Below are 24503 nucleotides of genomic sequence, written 5' to 3'. Positions count from 1 at the left end.
TCGAGACCCAGATGAGGACGACAAGCATGCAGATGAGCTTCCCTGAGACGCTTTCTCACAGTTTGGGTAGAAATTCTTTGGTTATGCAAACCGATTGTTGCAGCAACTGTCCGGATGGATGGTCTCAGACAATCTTGGGGGTGAAGATGATGGATGTGAAGGTCCTGGGCTAGTGTGATTACATGTGGTCTGCGGTTGCGAGGCCGGTTGGATCTACTGCCAAATTCTCTGAAATGCCTTTGGAGACAACTTATGGTAGAAAAATTAACATTCAATTCAAAGGCAACATAATCTCATGTTGCAGAGAAGAAAAATCCCAAAAAGTCTTTATTTCATTTATTTTTATTTTATTTAATAATCTGACACATGTATTTAAAGCTGCATTTAAAATGGGGTTCTGGGCCAGAAATCATGCAATTATTTAATTTTTCTTTTAATTTGTGTACCATTAAAAAATACCATAAAAATCTTGCACTGGCAGCCATGTTTGAGTAAGTTTGCTTTGTTCTGGCCAGACAAACCTGTAAGCATGGCTCAATGCTGTTCCCGCTTTAATTTTTTATCAGTAATTAATCATTATTGGACAGGAATAGATTTCAGAACAAGAAAAGCCGATCATATCTCCATCTCATGCTGCTAGAAGAATGTGAGCGCACATAGAGATGCTGTATTTCTGTCCTCCTTCATGTGGACATCTGAGTATCTCTGACACACTGGGTTATATTTAGAGCTGAAACATTCATCTTACAGAGCTGTTTTTCCCTCTGTCCATGTTGTATGTGTATAACTCTGTGTGTGTGTGTGTGTGTGTGTGTGTGTGTGTGTGTGTGTGTGTGTGTGTGTGTGTGTGTGTGTGTGTGTGTGTGTGTGTGTGTGTGTGTGAGTCCTTGGCTATGAGATTACATGCCCTTGACTAAGAAAGCAAATCTGGCACAAATGCATCAACAGTCATAAGAACGTGCGTCAAAAGTCCACACGGTTCCCAAACTAGACACAGAAGAGCTTCTTACATGAAGCAAAAGAGAAAAGGAAAAGGAAAGCTTTAAAAGTCATTAAGCAGAAACCTCCAAGCACTGATTAAATATAGAACATTTTATAGCGCTCTACTACTTTCAAATATGAGAACATTTTTATACAAAAAGGAAAAACCATTTGGACACATGTGCCTGGCGAAAAGGCATATACCCAAAATATTTCTTAAATCTGATGTGGAATAAAAGAATAATAAAGAAGGAGTTCATTTTATGTATTGCAGTAGCATCTGATAAGTCTTTATATATACATTTCTTTTATATGTATAGAATCTGTGCAACCGTTTTTTAGCTTTAATGTGGATCAAAGTCAGATAAAAATTTTGAAAGACCAGATATATGAATTGTGAATGAAGGATATATGATTGTGAATTAAAAAGTGAATAAATTATTCACAAATCATTTTCTACAGAATAACTTTGAATCTACAGAAATCTGGTATTTCCCATAAAAGTACTTTGCAAATTATTGAAAAACATATAAGATTTTTGAAATAATAGAATAAAGAATTCCTCGTATATTATGTATGCATGTATGTATGTATGTATGTATGTATGTATGTATGTATGTATGTATGTATGTATGTATGTATTTATGTATGTATGCAAGCTTTTTTTTTTACACTGATATGTTCATGTATTTACATAACTTCTTGTAATGAGACCACATTAGCAGATTTATTATCAGTTCAGTGGCCCTCAGAGTCTCCGTGACCTTTAACCCCTGACCAAGGCTGTGCAAATATCCCACCTCTTTCTGCATAATAAATGCTGTGAGCTGGAGCCTTGATTTCCTCATTTCACACAGACTCTCTACACATTGATATTTATACACTTGATCCACCTATACAGAGTCATCATGGACAGCATTCTCAGCACTACTGATACTCTGACACTGTTCTGCATTGCTGTTTTATTGCTTTATTTTATGTTGAAGTGCACTCTGGGACGGTGCCAGACTTCCGGAGGTGTCACGGCGATGCCGTGTTTGCCAAGCGTTCCCATCCTAGGCAGCCTGCTGCACCTGCTCTCACCTCTTCCTCCACATCTGCTCTTTTCCAAGCTGGCCATCAGATACGGGTCACTCTTCAGCCTCTACATGGGGCCGCATTACACGCTGGTGGTGAGCGAAGTGACGTTGGCCAAAGATGTGCTGCTGCACAGGGGCAAAGACTTCGCCGGACGGCCCAAAATGGTGAGCACAAAGTATTGTTGCTTGGAGCTTTTTGAAGTTCACAGAATGGCTTTGTTTGTGGTGAGTTTTGGGAAATTATCCCATACAAAGTACAAATCTAAATGATTTCCTAAGTAAAATGAAACAAGAGTAAATGTAAATAGTGTAAATTAATACTCTGCTCCCTGAATCATACTTATTTTCTTGTGCTTATCCCAGGACAATCAGCTTGTGCTGAAAAAACACATAGTGCTCCATGTCTTTGTTCAACATCTGTATGATAAAATTATTTATAATCCCACTAGAAGATGACAGATTCCCTTTTCTCTTCACCTCCACCTTTGTGTATTAGGGCTCCAAATCTCCTTTGTGATTTTTGTTAAGCTTCTTTGTCTGTAGTTAAAGGCACTATACAGATAATACTCTTTGCAGTCTGTACAAGAAAGACTTAGAAAAGTATAGCATCAATTGTGTGTGAATATTGGTAAGTTCTGCTTATTATAGAAGAATAACCTTTATTTGTCACATATACATTACAGCACGGTGAAATACGTTCTTCACATATCCCAGCTTGCTCAGAGGCTGGGGTCAGAGCACATGATACGCCACCCCTGGAGCACAGAGGGTTAGGGGCCTTGCTCAAGGGCCCAAGAGTGGCATCTTGGCGATACCGGGGCTTGAACCCCAACCTTTCGATCAGTAACCCAGCACCTTAACCACTGAGCTACCACTCCCCACTTACAGAGCTCAAAAGCATTTTATAAAATTTTATTAAATAAAATTCTAAATAGGGTGTTCATAAACATGCAAACTTAAGAAAAGTAAGCATTTAAGATGTACATGGATCTTTATACTGAAGAGGAAAATGCACTGTAAGTTATAAAGTATGTTTTACCGAAGTCATTCATATTTATATTCATAATCATATATTCATCATATTGCTGAATGAATAATAAAACTAAATTTTCAATTTTAATTCAGTAAATCAGTAGATTTTACATCTAAGATAACAACAGAACCATGTCTGGTTCGGATGACATACAAACTGAGCAGTCAAGTGGCTTCTGGGACCCAATTAAACCTTTCATGTGCATATTTCTAAGATAATATTTACAACAATGACCGTAGTTCTACATTTTTTACCACCAAGTAAACACTGCCCTTCTGTCTACACAAACATAACATCACCAAAACACACACAAATCATCTTCCTGTAAAACCTTGTCCTCTGTCATTTGTCAAGGTTACCACAGATGTGCTGACTCGTGGAGGGAAGGATATTGCGTTTGCAGACTACAACACAGTGTGGAGGACTCATCGCAGACTAGTGCAGTCCTCCTTCGCACTGTTTGGGGAGGGCTCCAGCAAGCTCCAGACTATGGGTATAAACACACACACACACACACACACACACACACACACACACACACACACACACACACACACACACACACACACACACAGGTGGGAAGTAACAAAGTACAAATGATATGTTACCTTACTTAACTGGTGTCAGTTACTGGTATCAGTACTTTACTTCACTATTTAACTTTTTTAACTTTAACTTTTTCATTTCATTAATTACATTTTTACACAAATATCTGTACTCTCTATTTCTTACATTTTCAAACCAGACTCAATGCTTTAGTTTTAATCTATTTGGTGACATGTCTATTTTTTCTTCTCATTGGGCGCCATTTTCAGCTTAACCACCTATTTCCTGTCATTGTGCGGCAATCTACCACTGGTGTCTCTGTCATCTCTATTCACAGACACAAATTAAACAACCGGAATCTCAATGAATACTGGCCTCACAGCCATAATAAATATATAAATAGAAAACATGAAAAGCACCCCATTAACCTTGTGGAAACATAGCACCGGTTCCGTTTGGTGTCCTGTTGATCAACTTCATTTAAAACACCATAATTACTTTAAAATATTTACAATAATATTTTATACATTAATAATTAACATACATTTGCATAAAGTATCAATATTTATCAATGCTCATGTATATTAGAGTATTAAAAACCTGAAAGGTATTAATTTCAGGTACATGTAGAACAGATAAAAATGTGCGATTAGGTTGCAATTAAACATGAGTTAACTCATGACAATCATGCAATTAATCACGATTAAATATTTGTAATCGATTGACAGCCATAATATTAATATGATGTAAGGTCCATTTACCAGCGTTACCTAAAAAAGGTAGTAGTAATGGTTACTTTTTACTTAAGTACATGTCAGGACCAAAACTTATTTACTTTAACTTAAGTTAAAATTAAGTACTTTAACTTTTCCAAAAATATTTTAAAACATTAGTACACATACTTCTACTTCTATGCGTGTACTTTTGCCACCTCTGACACACACACACACATGCACACACAAACACACACACACACACACACACACACACACACACACACACACACACACAAACACAAACACACACACACACAAACACAAACACACATACACAGAATGAGAAAATTACTACACATTTAACAGTACATCATGTATTTCTTATAACATAATTAATTATTCATTAATAGTATTGTGTAAGTAATGAAACCTGGTAGACTTGCAGTTCTAGAACAATCATGTTAGCAATTATGTGTCTAATTATTTATCCAATGGTCATAAATTGTTACATGTAATGTCCTAAAAAATCCCATTAAATAACCTCCTAATAGAAAACATGGGTAGATAAATGGTATTGAACGTAAGATCTCCCCATTTCTGCGCTATAATAATGCTTCTTATAAGAGAACATACTGTATTGTGGCACAGATTAATAACATAACTGCAAGTACCTGACTTTTCCAGCCATAATGTGATTCTTCCCGGAAGATCTTACGCAGAAAATTGTGTAGAACTATTGCATGCAATAAAATCTCATTTTCCACTCAACCGAACTATGAGACCCAAACCTGGATTGAAGTGGAAGATCTCCTGCTATAGAGCTTTCAAACTCAAACCTATCAAACACCTTTGGGATGAATTGAAATGCTGACAGCACCCCAGGCCTCTTCAACTCACCTCCATCAGTACCTGACTTTTTTAAAACCCTTGTATTTGAATGAGCTCAAACCTCCACAAGCACACTCCAAAATCTAGTGGAACATCTTCCCAGAAAAGTGGAGGTTTTTATAAAAGCAAATAGGAACTTAATGTGAAATGGGATGTTCAAAAAGTACACATCAAAGGGTGTCTAAAAACTTTTGTTCATACACTGTAGGTATAAATCTTTGATTTGCAGTCAAATTTCTGTCAGAGCTGCTGCCACAGTATATCATCAATGGCATCTGACCAATCAGAATTGAGTTAATATTTACAGAGAAATGTTGTATAAGTGTCTATTTAAAAAACTGTTAGCAGTGGGCTATGTTAAAACGTATTTCAACAGAAAAGAGTAAGAAAAACTAGCTGAATAAACTTTATGCTAATAATTTAACCTAGCTAAGACTTCAAAGAAAAAACATAACTATATATAGAACATTAGCTAGCAAACAAGCTAACTTAGTATCTAGCTGCAAATATGAAGTTACAGTGAGGAAAATAAGTATTTGAACACCCTGCTATTTTGCAAGTTCTCCCATTTAAAAATAATGGAGGGGGCTGAAATTGTCATCGTAGGTGCATGTCCACTGTGAGAGAAAATCCAGAAATCACAATGTATTATTTTTAAACTATTTATTTGTATGATACAGCTGCAAATAAGTATTTGAACACCTGTCTATCAGCTAGAATTCTGACCCTCAAAGACCTGTTAGTCTGCCTTTAAAATGTCCACCTCCACTACAATTATTATCCTAAATTAGATGCACCTGTTTGAGATTGTTAGCTGCATAAAGACACCTGTCCACCCCATACAATCAGTAAGAATCCAACTACTAACATGGCCAAGACCAAAGAGCTGTCCAAAGACACTAGAGACAAAATTGTACACCTCCACAAGGCTGGAAAGGGCTACGGGGAAATTGCCAAGCAGCTTGGTGAAAAAAGGTCCACTGTTGTCAATCTCCCTCGGACTGGGGCTCCATCAAGATCTTACCTCGTGGGGTCTCAATGATCCTAAGGAAGGTGAGAAATCAGCCCAGAACTACATGGGAGGAGTTGGTCAATGACCTGAAAAGAGCTGGGACCACCATTTCTAAGGTTACTGTTGGTAATACACTAAGACGTCATGGTTTGAAATCATGCATGGCAGGGAAGGTTCCCCTGCTTAAACCAGCACATGTCCAGGTACATCTTAAGTTTGCCAATGACCATTTGGATGATCCAGAGGAGGCATTGGAGAAAGTCATGTGGTCAGATGAGACCAAAATAGAACTTTTGGGTCATAATTCCACTAAACGTGTTTGGAGGAAGAAGAATGATGAGTACCATCCCAAGAACACCATCCCTACTGTGAAGCATGGGGGTGGTAGCATCATGCTTTGGGGGTGTTTTTCTGCACATGGGACAGGGCGACTGCACTGTATTAAGGAGAGTATGACCGGGGCCATGTTTTGCGAGATTTTGGGGAACAACTTCCTTCCCTCAGTTAGAGCATTGAAGATGGGTTGAGGCTGGGTCTTCCAACATGACAATGACCCGAAGCACACAGCCAGGATAACCAAGGAGTGGCTCTGTAAGAAGCATATCAAGGTTCTGGCATGGCCTAGCCAGTCTCCAGACCTAAACCCAATAGAGAATCTTTGAAGGGAGCAACAGGCCAGAAACCTGACTGATCTAGAGAAGATCTGTGTGGAGGAGTGGGCCAAAATCCCTCCTGCAGTGTGTGCAAACCTGGTAAAAAAACTACAGGAAACGTTTGACCTCTGTAATTGCAAACAAAGGCTACTGTACCAAATATTAACATTGACTTTCTAAGGTGTTCAAATACTTATTTGCAGATGTATCATACAAATAAATAGTTAAAAAAATCATACATTGTGATTTCTGGATTTTTTAGATTATGTCTCTCACAGTTGACATGCACCTACGATGACAATTTCAAACCCCTCCATGATTTCTAAGTGGGAGAACAGGGTGGGTGGGGCAGGGTGTTCAAATACTTATTTTCCTCACTGTATTTCTAAATTGTATTATTATGTCCAAAAAACAAGCCAAATGGTACCTACTGTTAATTCTAATTAGCTAACTCAGTACATTTAGTAATATGATTATAATATATAAAAAAAAAAATTTATATATAAAAAATATTGAACCACATCATGTATTTTGTGTTTGCAGTATTAGACGCTGCAGATAACCTGTGTTCGGACCTGCAGGCCTGCAGGGGTCAGGCTGTGGATATGGGTCCGATCCTAATGCGAGCCGTAACTAACGTGGTATGCAGGCTGGTTTTTGGGTCGACCTATGAGCCTCACGACCCTGAGCTCCAGCAGGTCATAGATTATAATGATGGTATTGTGCAGACCATTGCACGTGGAAACCTGGTGGATATATTTCCTTGGTTACAGGTTTGTAGCTTAATTTACATGTACTTTTAACCCACTGTAATATCGAGATTTGTGTGGAACGTGTGTAGAGCTATTTTCAACAGATTCCTTCTGAGAAAAATGGCAGGGCTTTTATATATATTGGGTTTTTATGTTTGTTTGTTTTTTAAATCCCTCATTGTGTAAATTTTGAAGTGATTTAAAAATGGACATTTTTGTACATATTTTCACAGATTTTTCCCAATAAGGACTTGGCCAAACTGAGACAGTGTGTGTTCATCAGAGACAAATTACTCACCACAAAACTGGAGGAGCACAAGGTAAAACATAAACTGTCACCCACACATTTGGACAATTAGAGATATTTTTCCAGAACTGTTTGTCATTTTCCTTTTACAATCCAACTTTAGTCAACCGATATAACTCATAAATTTGTACAAAAAGTGTTTCCTGGAAAGGATTTTAAGTTTATCCATTTAACAGGGTTCTCATTGAAACTACAGTACAAGTCCAATAAAGTTTAAATTTGGTAGATTGCATCCTTGTAATAGGATTTTCTGTAATTGGATTTCTGATGATTACTGCTTGATTTAACTGGCAAGTGGAAAGTTGAAATTATGTTATTTTTAATCTCTTTAATGTAGGGTACTGTGATAACTGGTGTATATTTACCTCCTTGAAGCATGAAAACATTTTACTGGGTTAACAAGAAAATGTCAAGAACAAGAACAATATCTTACAAATAAAGTCCAACTACAGTCTCTAAGTAACTTGGTTTTCTAGGTATTTTGGAAAAACTGGCCATTAGGGCTACCATTTGCAAAGGATGCTTGGACCACACAGATCAGTACTTGTTTGTGTTTATTTTGTTTAACGTTTTGTGGGAAAATTGACTTTTGTTGGTATTCAATCAAAATCATAATATGTCTAAACTTCAATTGCATCAATCCTGGCAGATGACTCTCACACCCGGGGAACCACGTGACCTCCTAGATGCTCTCCTGAGTGGGTCAGGTGGTAAGGATGGTGTGACAGACGATCACATTTTGATGACAGCAGCTGAAGCATTTGGAGCTGGTGTGGAGACAACATCCACTACATTACTCTGGACTATAGCCTTCTTACTGCACTATCCAGAAGTATAAAAACGCACTTGAACACAGCTCATAAACACAATGTTGAAACATGTATTCTAAAAACACTACATTCTTACCGCTCTGCTGAAGGTGCAAGAACGTCTTCACGCTGAGCTGGATGAGTGTGTGGGCAGAGAGCGACACCCTTCTTTGAGTGACAGGACGGGTTTGCCATTCCTGGAGAGTGTGTTGTGCGAGGTTATGAGAATTCGCCCTGCCAGTCCTATCCTCATCCCTCATGTTGCTATGCAGGACACAAGGTAACCATGGCAATGCTGCAGAGACCACTAGTGCCACCAAAGAGGACCAACTTCTGGTTACCATGGTGATGCAAAGATTATAGATACGACTGGAATGCAAATTTAAATCTGATCGCTAACATTAGAAACAAAATACTGCATGAATACAGCAAAGTTTCAATTCTCAGAAATTACAAATTTGTTAGACATTTAAAACTTATGAACTTGGAAGTGACCAGATTCTGGCATTTCTTGAAAGCATATGAGAGAAAGGCATTATTTTATTAAATTGATTTTAAAAAATTGTCCAGAGCTGTATGCTAAGCAACACTAGTGCTAGTGAATTATTTTATGTAAAAGAATCTTCACTGTCAAATCTCAGAAACAGCCAAATATCTTGCCTTTTGCAGTTTAGGAGGTCATGATGTTCCTGAAGGAACGAGAGTCTTGGTGAACATCTGGGCAATCCACCACGACCCAAAACACTGGGAACAACCGGATAAATTCAGACCAGGTACACACAGCTCACATGGTACACCACAAATGAGAAAGTTACTAAATGTTCACAGTAGCCATACTGAGGTCAGCAGAAATTGCATAATTTAGCATTGTTTAATTCAATTTAGTGTGAATAACTCATTCTTTGTGTCTATTAAAGGTTATCAATAGTATTATGTATGCTGTATTTATACCTTGTGTATTCCCTCGTCTTAAATTAAATTCTATATATTTTTTATAGAATTTTTACAATTTACATTGTCCCAAAGCAGCTTTAGATCAATTTATAGATTACAAATTTATTTTAAAGTGACAGGCGAAAACCCTAAGATGATATAAAGGAAAAACCTTGAGAGGAACCCATCCTTATCTAGGTGTCTTCATTGCTGAGGTTATCAGCTGTTCACAGATGGTCATGTTAACTTACAAGTGTATTGCAATATATATATTGGGGGTGTAACGGTACACAAAATTCAGGGTTCGGTTTGCACCTTGGTTTTTAAGTCATTTTTATTAACGCAGCTTATTATTATTAACATTTGTGAACATCAAAAGTTTAAATTTTTAAATCAATTTGAAATAAAATGCCTGCATCTTTAAATATAATTTTTATGTTTATAAAATAATATTTTATCTTCTTCTTCTTCTTTCGGGTGCTTCCATTAGGGGGCGCCACAGCGGATCATCTGTCTTCATACCCCCCCTATACCCCCCCTGTCCTGTACATCTGCCTCTTTTGAAATTAACTACCTGCATGACTTCCTTTACCTCATTCAAAAACCTCCTCCTTGGCCTTCCTCTTTTTCACCTTCCTGGCGGCTCCATCCTCAGCATTCTTCTATCCATATACTCCATGTCCAAACCATCTCAATCACGCCTCTCTCACCTTGTTGCCAAAACGTCCTACATGCGCTGTCCCTCTAATAATCTCATTTCTGATCCTGAAAATCTCAACATCTTCAGCTCTGCTTCCTCCAGCTCCACCTTCTGTCTTTTAGTAAGTGCCACTGTCTCTATACCATAAAACACAGCAGGTCTCACCACCCCACTGCCCTCCCTCTTATTCACACACATGTACTCTGTCTTACTCCTACTGACTTTCATTCCCGTTTTCTCCGGCACGTACCTCCACCTCTCCAGGCTCTTCTCAACCTGCTCCCTACTCTCACCCCAAATCACAATATCATCCGCAAACATCATAGTCCATGAAGTCTACTGTCTGACTTCGTCTGTTAACCTGTCCATCACCACTGCAAACAGGAAAGAGCTCAGAGCTGATTCTTGATGCAGTCCAACCTCCACCCTGAACCAGTCTGTCGTTCCTGCTGCACACTTCACTGCTTTCACACTGCACATGTCCTGCACCACCCTCACATACTTCTCTACCACACATGACTTCCTCACACAACATAAAAATTTTTTTTTATAATATTTTATAAAAAACATTTTTTTTTAATTGAATAGATCAAATTAATGCAATTCAATTTAATAAAAAAGTGAATTGCATTAATTGAATTAAAATTTTCTATGGATATGTTCTACTTAACCGTTCTGCTTATTTCAGCATTCTTTAACAAATGTCATAATTTCTTTCATTCTTGATCCATCCATTCCCTGGATATGAGGAATTGTCAGTCCTTAATGGAAATTCCTGAAGCTTTTTTTTTTTTTGTTTAATAATAAAAAATGCACTCAAAGTCCCAGGTGGAGACTAAACAAACTTGCGGTCTGCCACGTAATACGTTCCTGAGGGAACTCAGATTTTAATTATGTTTCGCACGTTAAAACCAAAAGCCGTGTATGAATACGAATACGGGTACCATTACACCCCTATATATATTGCTGCTCATAAATGATCCCTGGCCTTGGCTCTGGATTGTCACCAGTTAACTAGAACTGTTCTAATCTCCTTGGCCATTCTCAGACAGGTTCCTGGATGGCATGGGTAAGAGGATAACTCCACCCAGTTACCTTCCATTTGGGGCAGGGCCCAGAGTGTGTGTGGGGGAATCATTGGCCCGGATCGAGCTCTTCCTGTTCCTCAGCTGTCTCCTGCAAAAGTTTCATTTTAGCGTCCCTTGGGGAGCTTCCCTGCCGGACCTGCATGGCCGTTCTGGAGTGGTGCTTCAACCAAAACGCTACACGGTCATAGTAAAACCGCGTCACTGAGCAGTAAGCAATGACATCCGTGGCGATGTCAAGTGTATTCTTGTTAATTCAATGTGTTTTCAGGTTTGAACTTCACTCAAAAATAGAAGGTCAGTATAGCATGCAAGGAAATCCTGTAGGCCTGTAGGTAAATATATTTTTTTGACTGAAAAGGGATCTTTTAAGATATATTTCTTCATAATGAAAAAAAAATTATTAATACTACTCTTAGGCAAAATTTGGGCTAAAAATCTATGAAAAATATGTAGAAAAATAAGTAAAACAAAAGGTGGATTATCAAATCCTGTAAGGATCAGGATTAGTGTTGGGAAAAAAGTATATATATATATATATATATATATATATATATATATATATATATATATATATATATATATATATATATATATATATACAGTGAGGAAAATAAGTATTTGAACACCCTGCTATTTTGCAAGTTCAGAAATAACAATGAATGATTTTTTAACTATTTATTTGTATGATACAGCTGCAAATAAGTATTTGAACACCTGAGAAAGTCAATGTTAATATTTGGTACAGTAGCCTTTGTTTGCAATTACAGAGGTCAAACATTTCCTGTAGTTTTTCACCAGGTTTGCACACACTGCAGGAGGGATTTTGGCCCACTCCTCCACACAGATCTTCTCCAGATCAGTCAGGTTTCTGGCCTGTCGCTAAGAAACATGGAGTTTGAGCTCCCTTCAAGGATTCTCTATTGGGTTTAGGTCTGAAGACTGGCTAGGCCACGCCAGAACCTTGATATGCTTCTTACAGAGCCACTCCTTGGTTATCCTGGCTGTGTGCTTCAGGTCATTGTCATGTTGGAAGACCCAGCCTCAACCCATCTTCAATGCTCTTACTGAGGGAAGGAGGTTGTTCCCCAAAATCTCGCAATACATGGCCCCGGTCATACTCTCCTGAATACAGTGCAGTCGCCCTGTCCCATGTGCAGAAAAACACCCCCAAAGCATGATGCTACCACCCCCATGCTTCACAGTAGGGATGGTGTTCTGGGGATGGTACTCATCATTCTTCTTCCTCCAAACACGTTTAGTGGAATTATGACCCAAAAGTTCTATTTTGGTCTCATCTGACCACATGACTTTCTCCCATGACTCCTCTGGATTATCTAAATGGTCATTTGCAAACTTAAGACGTGCCTGGACATGTGCTGGTTTAAGCAGTGGAACCTTCAGTGCCATGCATGATTTCAAACCATGACGTCTTAGTGTATTACCAACAGTAACCTTGGAAACGGTGGTCCCAGCTCTTTACAGGTCATTGACCAGCTCCTCCCATGCAGTTCTGGGCTGATTTCCTACCTTCCTTAGGATCATTGAGACCCCACGAGGTGAGATCTTGCATGGAGCCCCAGTCCGATGGAGATTGACAGTCATGTTTACCTTCTTCCATTTTCTAATGATTGCTCCAACAGTGGACCTTTTTTCCCCAAGCTGCTTGGCAATTTCCCCGTAGCCCTTTCCAGCCTTGTGGAGGTGTACAATTTTGTCTCTAGTGTCTTTGGACAGCTCTTTGGTCTTGGCCATGTTAGTAGTTGGATTCTTACTGATTGTATGGGGCGGACAGGTGTCTTTATGCAGCTAACGACCTCAAACAGGTGCATCTAATTTAGGATAATAAATGTAGTGGAGGTGGACATTTTAAAGGCAGACTAACAGGTCTTTGAGGGTCAGAATTCTAGCTGATAGACAGGTGTTCAAATACTTATTTGCAGCTGAATCATACAAATAAATAGTTTAAAAATCATACATTGTGATTTCTGGATTTTTTTTTTTAGATTATGTCTCTCACAGTGGACATGCACCTACGATGACAATTTCAGACCCCTCCATGATTTCTAAGTGGGAGAACTTGCAAAATAGCAGGGTGTTCAAATACTTATTTTCCTCACTGTATATATATATATATATATATATATATATATATATATATATATATATATATATATATATATATATATATATATATATAAAATTATTTTATTATAAAAAAAAAACGTTTTTAAAGTATTTTTTGCAATACACACACACAAAAAAACCCTCAAAGTCAGAAAATTTAGTTGACTTGTTTAATAGTAAAGTCATTTGTAATAACATTTTCACACCTTTTCACAACCTCACAGGGACATCAAACATACTCTATTGCTCAGACTAAAGAAAGTTGTCATAGAAACGCCACGGCATCACCATGGGAACGCCATAGTAATCTAAGTGTAACTCGGTACTGATGTCATAGTAACACAAGAGTCGACACACACACAATCTCTCAGCCGCAGATTACAGATTATTTTTTTGTACACACACACCGGCTTCTAGCGCTGCACTCCAAATGACATGGCATGCTTAGAAAATATATTATTTCACAGAGCGCATATATATATATATATATATATATATATATATATATATATATATATATATATATATATATATATATATATATATATATATATATATATATATATATAATCTTCACCTACATATATATTTTATTAGTTACGTGTATTTCTGGTATTAATATTTATCTTCAGAGTCTTTAGGCTGCTTTTGTCACCAATAAGCAATGCTGTTTCTGTGTTTTCCACATTAAGACTGAAGAAAGTGATAATAAAAAAAAAAAATTAAGAACAAAAGTAACAAACGGAAAAAAAAAAAAAGATGTCCTGAGGTTTTCTTTTCTTTTTCCATGGTTGAGGTGCAGCATTTGTTTTGGCCAAGCTGGTGTTCTGAAACTCTGGGAAAACAAGAAGAATGCAGTCTGGTATATATATATATATATATATATATATATATATATATATATATATATATATATATATATATATATATATATATATATATATATATATACATACATATATACACACATACACAGGCATATATATGTATGTGTGTGTGTGTGTGTGTGTGTGTGTGTGTGTATGTGCTTGCGTGAACCTACATTCAGGTGATAAGCTCCAGATAACACCAAGCGCAAAATGGCTGCCCGACCTAGTGTGAACTACATTACCCAGAGGTACCCAGGACAGATGTGTGTGTGTGTGTGTGTGTGTGTGTGTGTGTGTGTGTGTGTGTGTGTGTGTGTGTGTGTTAGAGTGTGTGTTAGAGTGTGTTATTGCATGTTTACTGTTCAAGCAACTTTGTAATCTTTCGACATGTACAACACAGCAACAGAACAGACTAGATTTCGAATTCTGCGCCAGAAAATATGATGGCGAGAAACAAGAAAGAGGGCGAGAGAGATCGAGAAAGAACTAGGGAGACAGAGAGAGAGAGAGAGAGAAAGAGAGAGATGGAAAAGGAAAGTTGGTTGTTGTATGTGCTACCGAGTACAGAAGTGTTCACAAAGGGACCACCATGTCTCCGTCCCAGATAGTGTCATACACAAAGTTTACTTTGTTTCAGTGTACATGAGTGTGTGTGTATGTGTGTGTGTGTGTGTGTGTATGTGTGTGTGTGTGTGTGTGTGTGTGTGTGTGTGTGTGTGTGTGTGTGTGTGTGTGTGTGTGTGTGAGTAAGTGTGTGGATTAGGCCCGAGTGTGTGGCTCAAACATCAGTCTTTCTCTGTCGGCACAAAACAGGCTTCTTCTTAAGCGCTGGAGAACCGAGGACATTTATCCTACGACAGACAAAGAGACAATGAGAGGGAGAAAGAGGACGAGGAAGAGCTGGAGAGACCTTCCTATGCTATGCTATTAAGTAAGAGTTTCACGTTTTCACCACCCTACGACGTCAGTCCTAATGCAACAGCACGCCTAGTTTAGAACTCGGACTAAATGGCAATCCCCTTTTGCGTAGCCGAAGGCTCTCTCGGCACCACTGACGCACGGCTCACGTGCCCCGGATTTCAACAGCCTGCCTGTCAGTCAAACAGTTTCCATGGCTATAACAACCGCGTCGCTGTGCACCGGAGTGGTGGTGCCCGACCCGCACGTGTCCCCGAGCTCGGAAGGGGACAGCTGGGCACGGATGGAGCAGTCGGCACTGTCGTGAAAATCATTGCTTGTCACAGGACTGGGCTTGTCCTCTAAACGATTTCTCTCGTCCTCTTCCTCATCATCTTCCTCCTCCTCTTCCTCTTCCTCCCCCTCGTGGTTGATCCGGCAACGGCAAACCTCAATCCCAGAGTCTCCGGTAAGGCGTCGCTGCTGAAAGTGCGTTTGGTCCACATCAAGGTCGCAGACCGCCGAATCGCGCCGCTCCGGCTCCAGAAAGTCAGGTGAAAAAGATGCAGGTTTGGAATGTCGGTAAGGGGTTGAATTGTGTGTCTGCATTGGCTCCACCCACTGCACAGGAGAGGTCTGCTGCTCGGAGATAGCGCCTAGTGGATCAGAGATTGGGGATAAAGGTGGAGGGAGAGAAGGAGAGGATGGCGACAAGGGGGAACAGGATGGAGGAGAGGATGACGGGATGGCGATTGGGGGATACGATTTTTGAGTGTTTTGAATAATATTGCTGGGTGGATTAAAGAGGTCGACGAAGTCTGTGGTTTTATCGTCTCTGGTAGGACTGAGGTTGGACGTTCGACCCTTGCTGCTAATATCATTGTTACTCTGAGGTACATTAGTGCTTTCATTGATGCTGCAGTTATGAACGTCATTCGAGTTACTAGTTTGAGTCACGTTACAGGTTTTGTTTGAGTTAGCACTTTCTTCAGCATCACTGATCCCGTTGTTGTTGCTAACTGTCGGATGAGTGACTGTTTTAACAGTCCTGTTGCCATTGCAGTCTAGGGGGCCAGAATCTGGCAAGTCCACCATCATTCCTGCCGAGGAAGTGGGGAAAGGGTCATTAAGAGGCGGCGTCGAAAGAGTCTCAAGGTGGCGCTCTGCGGCATGTCCGGAGTTGATGTGTACTGCTTCGCTGTGAGATGGCGTAGAAGTGTGGCTTGTGTCAGTTTCGTCTGTGAGCTGGGCGGAGGAAGGGGAGGAGCTACAGGGGGAAGACGGGCAGCAGGAGTCGCAGGAGCAGCTGGTGTAGTTGTCAGAGCTCTGCGAGGACAGCATGTGACTTGGACCTGGGTGGGCTAAGCCTCGCGGGTAAGCCACCGAGCTGTAGGGAGGGGGTGGGGTGCTGGGCTGTGCTGCTACTTCCTCATAGGATGGCAGTTTGAGTGACGCAAGGAAACCTGCAAATTAAACAAGAAAGGTGATGTCTAGCATCACTGACTGGAAGTAAGCAAAGACAGGCAATGTGATGCATATGTCCCAAATGCCAGAGTTTGGGTGGTTTGATTTTTGGTATCCACATGAAATTGTTTGCAAACATAGATGCTTATTCTGGAACCAAAATCAATTTATGTATAAAAAATAAATGCCCAGTCAGGAATTTAGCAATGACTAGTTAGAGATGACATCTAGCCTTTGAGACAGAGCCCAAGAGAAGCGAATGAGAAAGAAAAGAGTGTGTACTGAGGTCCAGCATGGAGGACGGGTAGCTGCAGGCTCCATGGTAGGCCATTAGGTTGATCTCTCGCTGTCTCTGCTGCTGCTGCACTCTCTGTTTAGCCTGGCGATGCCGATACGCACAGCAGCAGCTGAACAGGATCAATACACTCCATAAGAGCCAAAACCCTGCAACACACACGCACACACATACATACAAACAGCAGATATAACATACCCTGACAGGAAAACCGAAGCCCCCAAACTGCATTCTGCTAATTTCTGCTAATTAGTTTCTAAAGTGATTATATTCGCCACAGAATTCACCATTTCCAGTGCCGTAACCGAGTTATGTATGTACAGGTTTCCTGCCATCACCTCGGGATCCAGATATACTATTAGTACCAACTTTTTCCTTGCAAATATTTTGTTAAAATCAACTATAAGTTTGATAATATTCTAATACAAAACACTTCTAATAGGGTATATATCTATTGTTACAACTACCAGGGACTTTAATGGTGTACTCTTGACCTAATCTACTGTAAGTGTAAAAATGACCAGTAGTTGTATGTATTGTATGTAATGGATTGTAGAACAAAAGACCTGATTTCTTCAAACTTTTTCATTCATTCATTCATTTTCTACCGCTTATCCGTAATTCGGGTCGCGGGGGCTGCAGTCTAAGCAGGCCCCCGCCTTCGACTGCTGCCCAATCCACACAGCACCGTCCCTTACAGTCCCTCCTGCAGGTGGTGAGCCCACGGGAAGGCGGCCCCACGTCACACCGACGTCACGGACCTTGATATTTCCCTTGTAAGGGACCCCCGGAGCATAGAGGGTTAAGGGCCTTGCTCAAGAACCCAAGAGTGGCAGCTTTCTTCAAACTTTATGTTTTTTTTTTTGGCAGGAGTCTCCAGTCCAGCGCTTTGTAACCAGTGCTTTGTGCAAAGCCTTTCTGCATTGTTTATGCGCCTTTATAGTTTAAGGTTTTCCTGATTTTCCTGAACATCTTGCAATAAAAAACAGTATCTTACTGCCTGCCCAACAAACTGATAATTCGTCTTTCGTACTATTTATCAAGCTAACCACCATGTTTATATTTTATTTGCCCAAGCACTATGCTAGCATCAGTAACAGAAAAGTGGTAGCTCAGTGATTAAGGTCTATAGTTACTGACTGGATGGGTTGGGGTTCAAGTTCTGATATTGCCAAGCTATTGCCAAGTCCCCTATATCATGGCTGCCCTCTGACCCCCGTTTCCTAACAAGTGCTCTTTTGCTTTCTAGCTCATAACCTGATACGCTTAATCTGAAGTACACAACACAACACAGCTCATGGATTGAAAAGGTATCAGGATCGAATTAACATGTTCTCTGCCCAATCACACCAATTAGTTTAATGTTGTGTTAACAAAATGTTTGCATCGCGAACTAAGAGAGTATCTTAGCAGGCTCGCTGGGACATTCTCGCTGAGCTGTTGTACTTGTGTACTGTGAGTTACTATTAGAAAATGTTAGCTAACTTGTTTGGCCAGGAAGATCGCACTATTTCTTACAAATGTGCATTCTTTACTTCGCTGCAGCCCATATCACTGGCACTGTTACAATGGCTTTTAATGGGAGAACGATGAGGTGAAAGACCTAATGACTGCAATGCAGCTATACAAGACAATTACATTCCAGGCTATGAATCCATGGGTTGAGGCTTTGGAGGCGAAACTGTTTGAGCAATGTCACTACTCAATCCGTAACAGAAACACGATTTCTACTGTGCATGTGCGAAAATGCTGCCATTTCCTGTCATTGCCAACCCTTTTACATTCAAGAATTCTGTTAAAAAGGAGACATTCCTGACAATCCCGAGGAGTGAATAAATGAATGGAGGATGGAAGGAATTAATTGAATAAATGAATTGAATGAATGAATAAATAAATAACTATAGTAGACTAAAATAACAGTCAAGTAAAACATATCTTTAGAAAATGAATTATTAAATGTAATGAACATGCACACCAACAAACATCTGTATTCCCCAAAATAGGGTCTAAACAATTGAATACAATTTTTCTTTTTATTAAATTTGATATGTATATTGTAATTGTATTAATTGTATTAACATCAAGAGAGTCACCGGTGGTTAAAATTATTATTAATATTTACATATTACATATTTTATTATATGTAACTGTTTCTTTTTTATTCCACCAGGCATTGTTGTGTATCGTTTTAAGTTTAATATAAAAAACCTAACAAAAAACAGTATTATTAATACCAGAAACTGCTGCAAATTGTTTCAACATACTTCAGACAGAAAGTAGATGCATTTGCGATTTACAAATCGTGTTTCTGGTATGAATCGAGTAGTGACAAGCAAAATGTTCATGAATCCCAGAATCCTACAGCACCACAAGCTGCAGTAAGTCGAACACTGTGGGTAATATAGGAAGGTAAAAAGAAATGTCAATGCAACAAGATAAAACTACACATTTCAACCTTGACGCTGTTAAAGTTTGATTGTGGAGATTAACATTCAAGTCATTTAGGGTGGATTTTTTCCAGACAATGTGTCACTTTTGACGAGGAATATGCTGTAAATGAAAGCTGGATGATGGAAGGCCTTTTCACTCGGAATAAATAGAAGCACTCATTAAGAGTGGGCCGATTGCGGCTTTGTTATTAAAATAGCTTAAATGTGTCACATGAACTTTTTTTTACATTTCCGTGAACTCTAATGAAAATAAGCAATGACAGAATTTGAGTAGGCTGACTCCTATTAAAGCACGTCCAAATCTAATCTGAGCATTACTGTTATTTATGCGTTGACGTATTTACCCACGAAAATATCCTCCTGGTACATTTTCAAATACGTCCGTGTTTAGCGAGAAAGGACGTCTGGTGAAAATATGGACTCCGTCTGGGAGCCTCGTCGACTGGCATTGTCTGTTCGCTGTGTCAAATAGGTGTGAAGTGTAAATATAAACTGAACTCACACCACAGCTCGTAGTAATAGGTGCAGCAGCCGGTCTCCCCGCAGCAGTGGCCTGTTTGGCAGAGATACCCGCTGGCACTGTTGGCACCGGGACAGTAGCGCGGGCTGCCCAGGAGCGGCAGGGTTCCCGTGCTGTGGTACTCCATCCCCTCCAGCAGAGCGTGACGCCACCGCAACAGCCGCTCCTTCTCTTCCTCCACGACAGCTGCCGTGGCAACAGTGGCTGATGAGCCTCCTTCTTGCAATCAGGACGTCTGAGAGACAAGAGGACTCTTTAGTTTCACAACGATCTCACAAATAGTCTCCATGCTCATGTTTTTTTTTTTTATGTAAATGTGTTTTTGAAATGTTATGATAGGTTATACAAGCCGAGCCAAATACTATTTTTAGCATTTATTCCACCTTTTTTCTCTGATCGGAGTCATAAATAAAATGGTAATGATTTTTTTGTGTAGAGAAACATTGACGCAGAATTTTGCATAATTATTTATCTTACAGTAGATGTGATTAGGGCACCAAGTATCTGTATTTTAATTTAAATATCAAGTGAATGTGGCTTTTTCCTGGAGTCATCTTACTTTTACTTTACTAAATGTAACCATATCACTATGCTTTGAATGAAGAAAGTTTTCAACTCTGCTTCAGCTACATCGCTTTATTTGATGCTATATTCAAACACATTTTGTTTGGTTATAATTCTACTAAGCTGCTGCAATGAAGGCTGTAGATGCACCAGCCTTTGTTTGTCCCGTAAGCTCCATATCTTGCTCTAGCCTGCATATAAAAAAAGAAAACTCCCTCTTGTACTGTATCACACTTGTAGTCTCAACCAGAATCTTTCTGGCAACTTCACATGACAAAATTGACATAATGTATATATATGCACACACACACACACACACACACACACACACACACACACACACACACACACACCCTACCAGCCAGTCGATGAGGAAATTTTCAAAATGTAACAGGTCCATGGTGTACTAAAAGTTGCTGAACACATTATCTGTTGAATTGGTCACATCTCTAGATTGCATGTAGGTTCTAGATGTTCTCCTGGCAACATCTAGATGTGTACACTTCAACCAAACAGCTAACTATCAGCCTTCTGAAAAATTCAAGCAGCAAGTATGGGAACCTGTGTCCCACTCCTATGTCAATATTGTAGCTATGTGTTACCTATAACATAGTATCATTGGAATCTGGAAATACAGTGTTGACCTACTACAGTATTTGGTTTTGGAGCAAGATTTAAAGCCTACAGTGGAGGTCTTTTGATGCAGAGGTCCTGCTATAGGCTCACTAAAGTAGTTGAATGTAAGATCTCCCCATTTCTGTGTTATAGTAATGCTTCTTATGGGAGAACATATTGTGGGATTGAGTAATAACATGGCTAAAAGTACCTATCTGTGATTCTTCCCCAAAGATCTTACACATACAATTGCACCCAATGACATTAACGTTTGCATTCATTTGAACCAGGAGACCCAAACCTGTTCCAGCATGACAATGACAAAGCCATCTCCATGAAGCTATGTTTCACATGGTTTGAAGCGGAAGATCTCCTGCTATAGAGCTAGAAACACAACTATAAGACACCTTTGGGAGTAAGTGAAATGCTGAATGTACTCCACGCCTCCTCACCTCACCCACATCAGTACCTGACTTGATTAACACCCTTGTATCTGAAGGAGCACAAATCTCCACAAGCACACTCCAAAATCTAATGGAACATCTTCCCAGACGGTTATTATAGGAGCAGATTGAGACTAAATGTGAAATGGGATGTTCAAAAAGTGCACCTTTGTCCATATACTGTATTTAGCTTAGTAGTATGTAGCTTTGGAAGCAGCCCACATTCAAGATTTAATAATATATAAATTATATAAATATAATATTTAATAATTCATGCTTTTGTTTGATCAATATTACAGAAACCTTATGAAGGAAAAAAGTCTTACTTGAAGGAAAAAATATGAATTTCAAAAGGAGAATTACTTTTGCTCCTCTTTAACTCATAGACTATAAATTAATTTATATACACCTCCTATTACTGTGTATTTTGACTTATACCTGGCCTAAACCTGCAACATTGTGATATAGATAGATAGATAGATAGATAGATAGATAGATAGATAGATAGATAGATAGATAGATAGATAGATAGATAGATAGATAGATAGATAGATAGATAGATAGATAGATAGATAGATAGATAGAGCTGCAGTAAAGACTTCACAAGTGTGTATCTGCAACTTCAGGCAACCTGTATGCACTCCAGAATCCTTAAGTTGTACTTTACGCTGTAACTGTAAAAAACAAAAAAAAAATCTGTCCTGCGCATCAGTGGAGAAGAGAATCCACCCGTCCAGTAAGGACATTACGACTAGAAGATACCTGAGGAAGACCTGGAGGATCATCAGATACTATAGGCAGAGCAATTATTCTGTTCAAATCTCATAAACAATCTTTTTTATTTTTTTATTTTTTACATCTATGAATATTTATGCATCATCCTTGTATTGCTTAATACTGAGATACACTTCTTTATATCATTTGTATTAAATGTTTCCCTCCTTATTTTGATTTTATCCTGATTTTAAAAGATCCATTTGATGTTGACATTCTGCAACTTATACAATTCTACTATCTTTTATTAATGTTGGTAAATTATGATGTGAGAATAAATCCAAAATCTTAGCATTTATGCACTGCTTTTTCTTTTTTCTGACATGTGCATAAAAATAGACATGCATGTACTGTGCAGATAGATAGATAGATAGATAGATAGATAGATAGATAGATAGATAGATAGATAGATAGATAGATAGATAGATAGATGACTTTATTTATCCAAGTAAGAAATTCACATTGAATTTTCCCCTCACCTGAACTAGAAGACCAGAACCTGTTCCCTGTGCACAAAGCCAGCTCCATGAAGATATGTTTTACAATGGTTTCGTATGGAAGATTGTGTGAAAAAGTGATAAAGCAATAAATGAAACCATGAACAATTCCAGATTTTTATTTATAAATTTTTGTGCCATACAGTCTCGTGCAAATGCTTGATTCACTCCAAGATTTAATGCTCGCTCAATCTGCAGAGATCAGCAGGGTGATCTGGTGATCTACTAGCCTGGGAATCTCAGAGCTGATGCAGCAAGTTGACCCACAAACTGACGCAGATATAAGAAACAAACCACACAATACCGTACTTTAAAAAAAGAGAGTTACCTGGGGAAGGATGCTGTTCTTGACACGTTCGGCCACAGCCATCTACATGAACAACAGAACAAACAAGAAGAATTTGGTCTTGCAGCCTGCAAAAAAGGTGCAAAACAAAAAATAATCATGCAAAACTAAAATAATAATAATAATAACTATGCAAGGGTCCGGGTTTGTGCATATGCATTATGCATAGTTATTTTTAAGCCGGAGATTTGCATGAAGGATTTGTGCGCGCGTGTGTGCACGTGCAGCTCATTTCACGTGAAGGGCAGCTCAATAAAGCAGCCATGTTTTATTACTACGAACTGTTGGTTCGGATGATCTGTGGTGCAAATGTCACAAGAAGGCAAAGAATGAGCGAGCCCGTCTTTATCATCATCACTACCATCATCATCACCATCACCATCACCATCATCATCCAACAGAGCGCACGTCCATCAGAGGCGCGCGCGACTATAACAATAAGCAAATGACGACCAACCCAAATCTGCAGAAATATTTCTTGTAGTATTTCCGAGGCCATGAAGAAAAAAAAAAGAAAAGAAATGGATGGACGCACCGACGCGTCTTTAGCGACGCGCAAAATTTACGCACCGTTCCGCCGAGGACACGAGTGCCCTTTCCGACCCGCTCCGAGAATCCGATCTGATCCTCTCCGACCCGATTCTCAAAACCGCGCCGTCCGAGCGTCTCTAATCCCTACATGTCTCTTCATCCTCCCGTGTTTGCGCCTCGCTATGGTCCCGGTGCGCCATTGCTCGCCGCGTCTGCATTAACATGGCGCTCGCGGCGGATTAACGGCCAAACCGGGAGCGCCTGCGACGCGATAAGCGTAAAAAAAAAAAACGAAAGAAAGAGGCGGAAAGGCCTCGCTGATAATATAAAGTGGTGGTGGTGTTGGGGGATGGGGGGGGGGAGGGGGACAGAGAGACTGCGGGACAGAGGATTACATGGATGGGAAGCGGGCTTCATGCTGATTGGCTCGGCCGTGATAACCAATCATAGTGCGGCAAAGCGGTAGGCTGCACGTCTCATAGCAACAACACACAGAGTGAAAAAAACATAGAGGAAACAAAAAAAAAAAACATTACTAATTTACCACTTGACTGAGTGAACGAGTTCATATCCCCTACACTACAATACTAAACATTTATGGATGATGTATCTGCACC

General features: G+C 39.4%; 2 protein-coding genes across 3 annotated transcripts; one reads left to right on the top strand and one right to left on the bottom strand.

Moving 5' to 3' along the window:
* The first annotated feature begins 1809 nt into the window (after positions 1-1809).
* On the top strand, positions 1810-12036 carry cyp17a2 (cytochrome P450, family 17, subfamily A, polypeptide 2). 2 transcript variants are annotated; one of them, XM_083570410.1, is made up of 8 exons: positions 1810-2225; positions 3448-3586; positions 7452-7681; positions 7894-7980; positions 8617-8799; positions 8887-9056; positions 9446-9549; positions 11458-12036. In XM_083570410.1, the coding sequence occupies exons 1-8, from the start codon at positions 1890-1892 to the stop codon at positions 11700-11702; spliced, it is 1494 nt and encodes a 497-aa protein (XP_083426536.1). In that variant the 5' UTR covers positions 1810-1889; the 3' UTR covers positions 11703-12036. The 2 variants fall into 2 exon arrangements, with proteins under 2 accessions (XP_083426536.1, XP_083426537.1); XM_083570411.1 differs by lacking the exon at positions 11458-12036 and adding an exon at positions 10200-10947.
* A 3378-nt stretch (positions 12037-15414) lies between these two features.
* LOC310742107 (uncharacterized protein) lies at positions 15415-24289 on the bottom strand. Its single transcript, XM_083570752.1, has 5 exons — positions 23926-24289; positions 23338-23379; positions 20099-20351; positions 17134-17295; positions 15415-16850 (listed from the first exon to the last, which is right to left on the bottom strand). The coding sequence occupies exons 3-5, from the start codon at positions 20241-20243 to the stop codon at positions 15589-15591; spliced, it is 1569 nt and encodes a 522-aa protein (XP_083426878.1). The 5' UTR covers positions 20244-20351; positions 23338-23379; positions 23926-24289; the 3' UTR covers positions 15415-15588.
* Positions 24290-24503: the final 214 nt, after the last annotated feature.

Source organism: Silurus aristotelis (assembly GCF_946808225.1).
Source record: "Silurus aristotelis genome assembly, chromosome: 19".
Classification (NCBI taxonomy): domain Eukaryota; kingdom Metazoa; phylum Chordata; class Actinopteri; order Siluriformes; family Siluridae; genus Silurus; species Silurus aristotelis.
The sequence above is the reverse complement of the archived record's forward strand: the minus strand, read 5'-3'. Positions and strand labels throughout refer to the sequence as shown.

Coding starts and splice junctions, on each gene's coding strand:
- cyp17a2 (XM_083570410.1), top strand. CDS start 1,890: ATGGACAGCATTCTCAGCACTACTGATACTCTGACACTGTTCTGCATT. Junction 7,682..7,893: donor ATATATTTCCTTGGTTACAG/GTTTGTAGCTTA, acceptor ATATTTTCACAG/ATTTTTCCCAATAAGGACTT. Junction 7,981..8,616: donor CAAAACTGGAGGAGCACAAG/GTAAAACATAAA, acceptor CAATCCTGGCAG/ATGACTCTCACACCCGGGGA.
- LOC310742107 (XM_083570752.1), bottom strand. CDS start 20,243: ATGGAGTACCACAGCACGGGAACCCTGCCGCTCCTGGGCAGCCCGCGC. Junction 17,296..20,098: donor CTATTACTACGAGCTGTGGT/GTGAGTTCAGTT, acceptor TGTGTGTTGCAG/GGTTTTGGCTCTTATGGAGT. Junction 16,851..17,133: donor GTCCTCCATGCTGGACCTCA/GTACACACTCTT, acceptor TTTAATTTGCAG/GTTTCCTTGCGTCACTCAAA.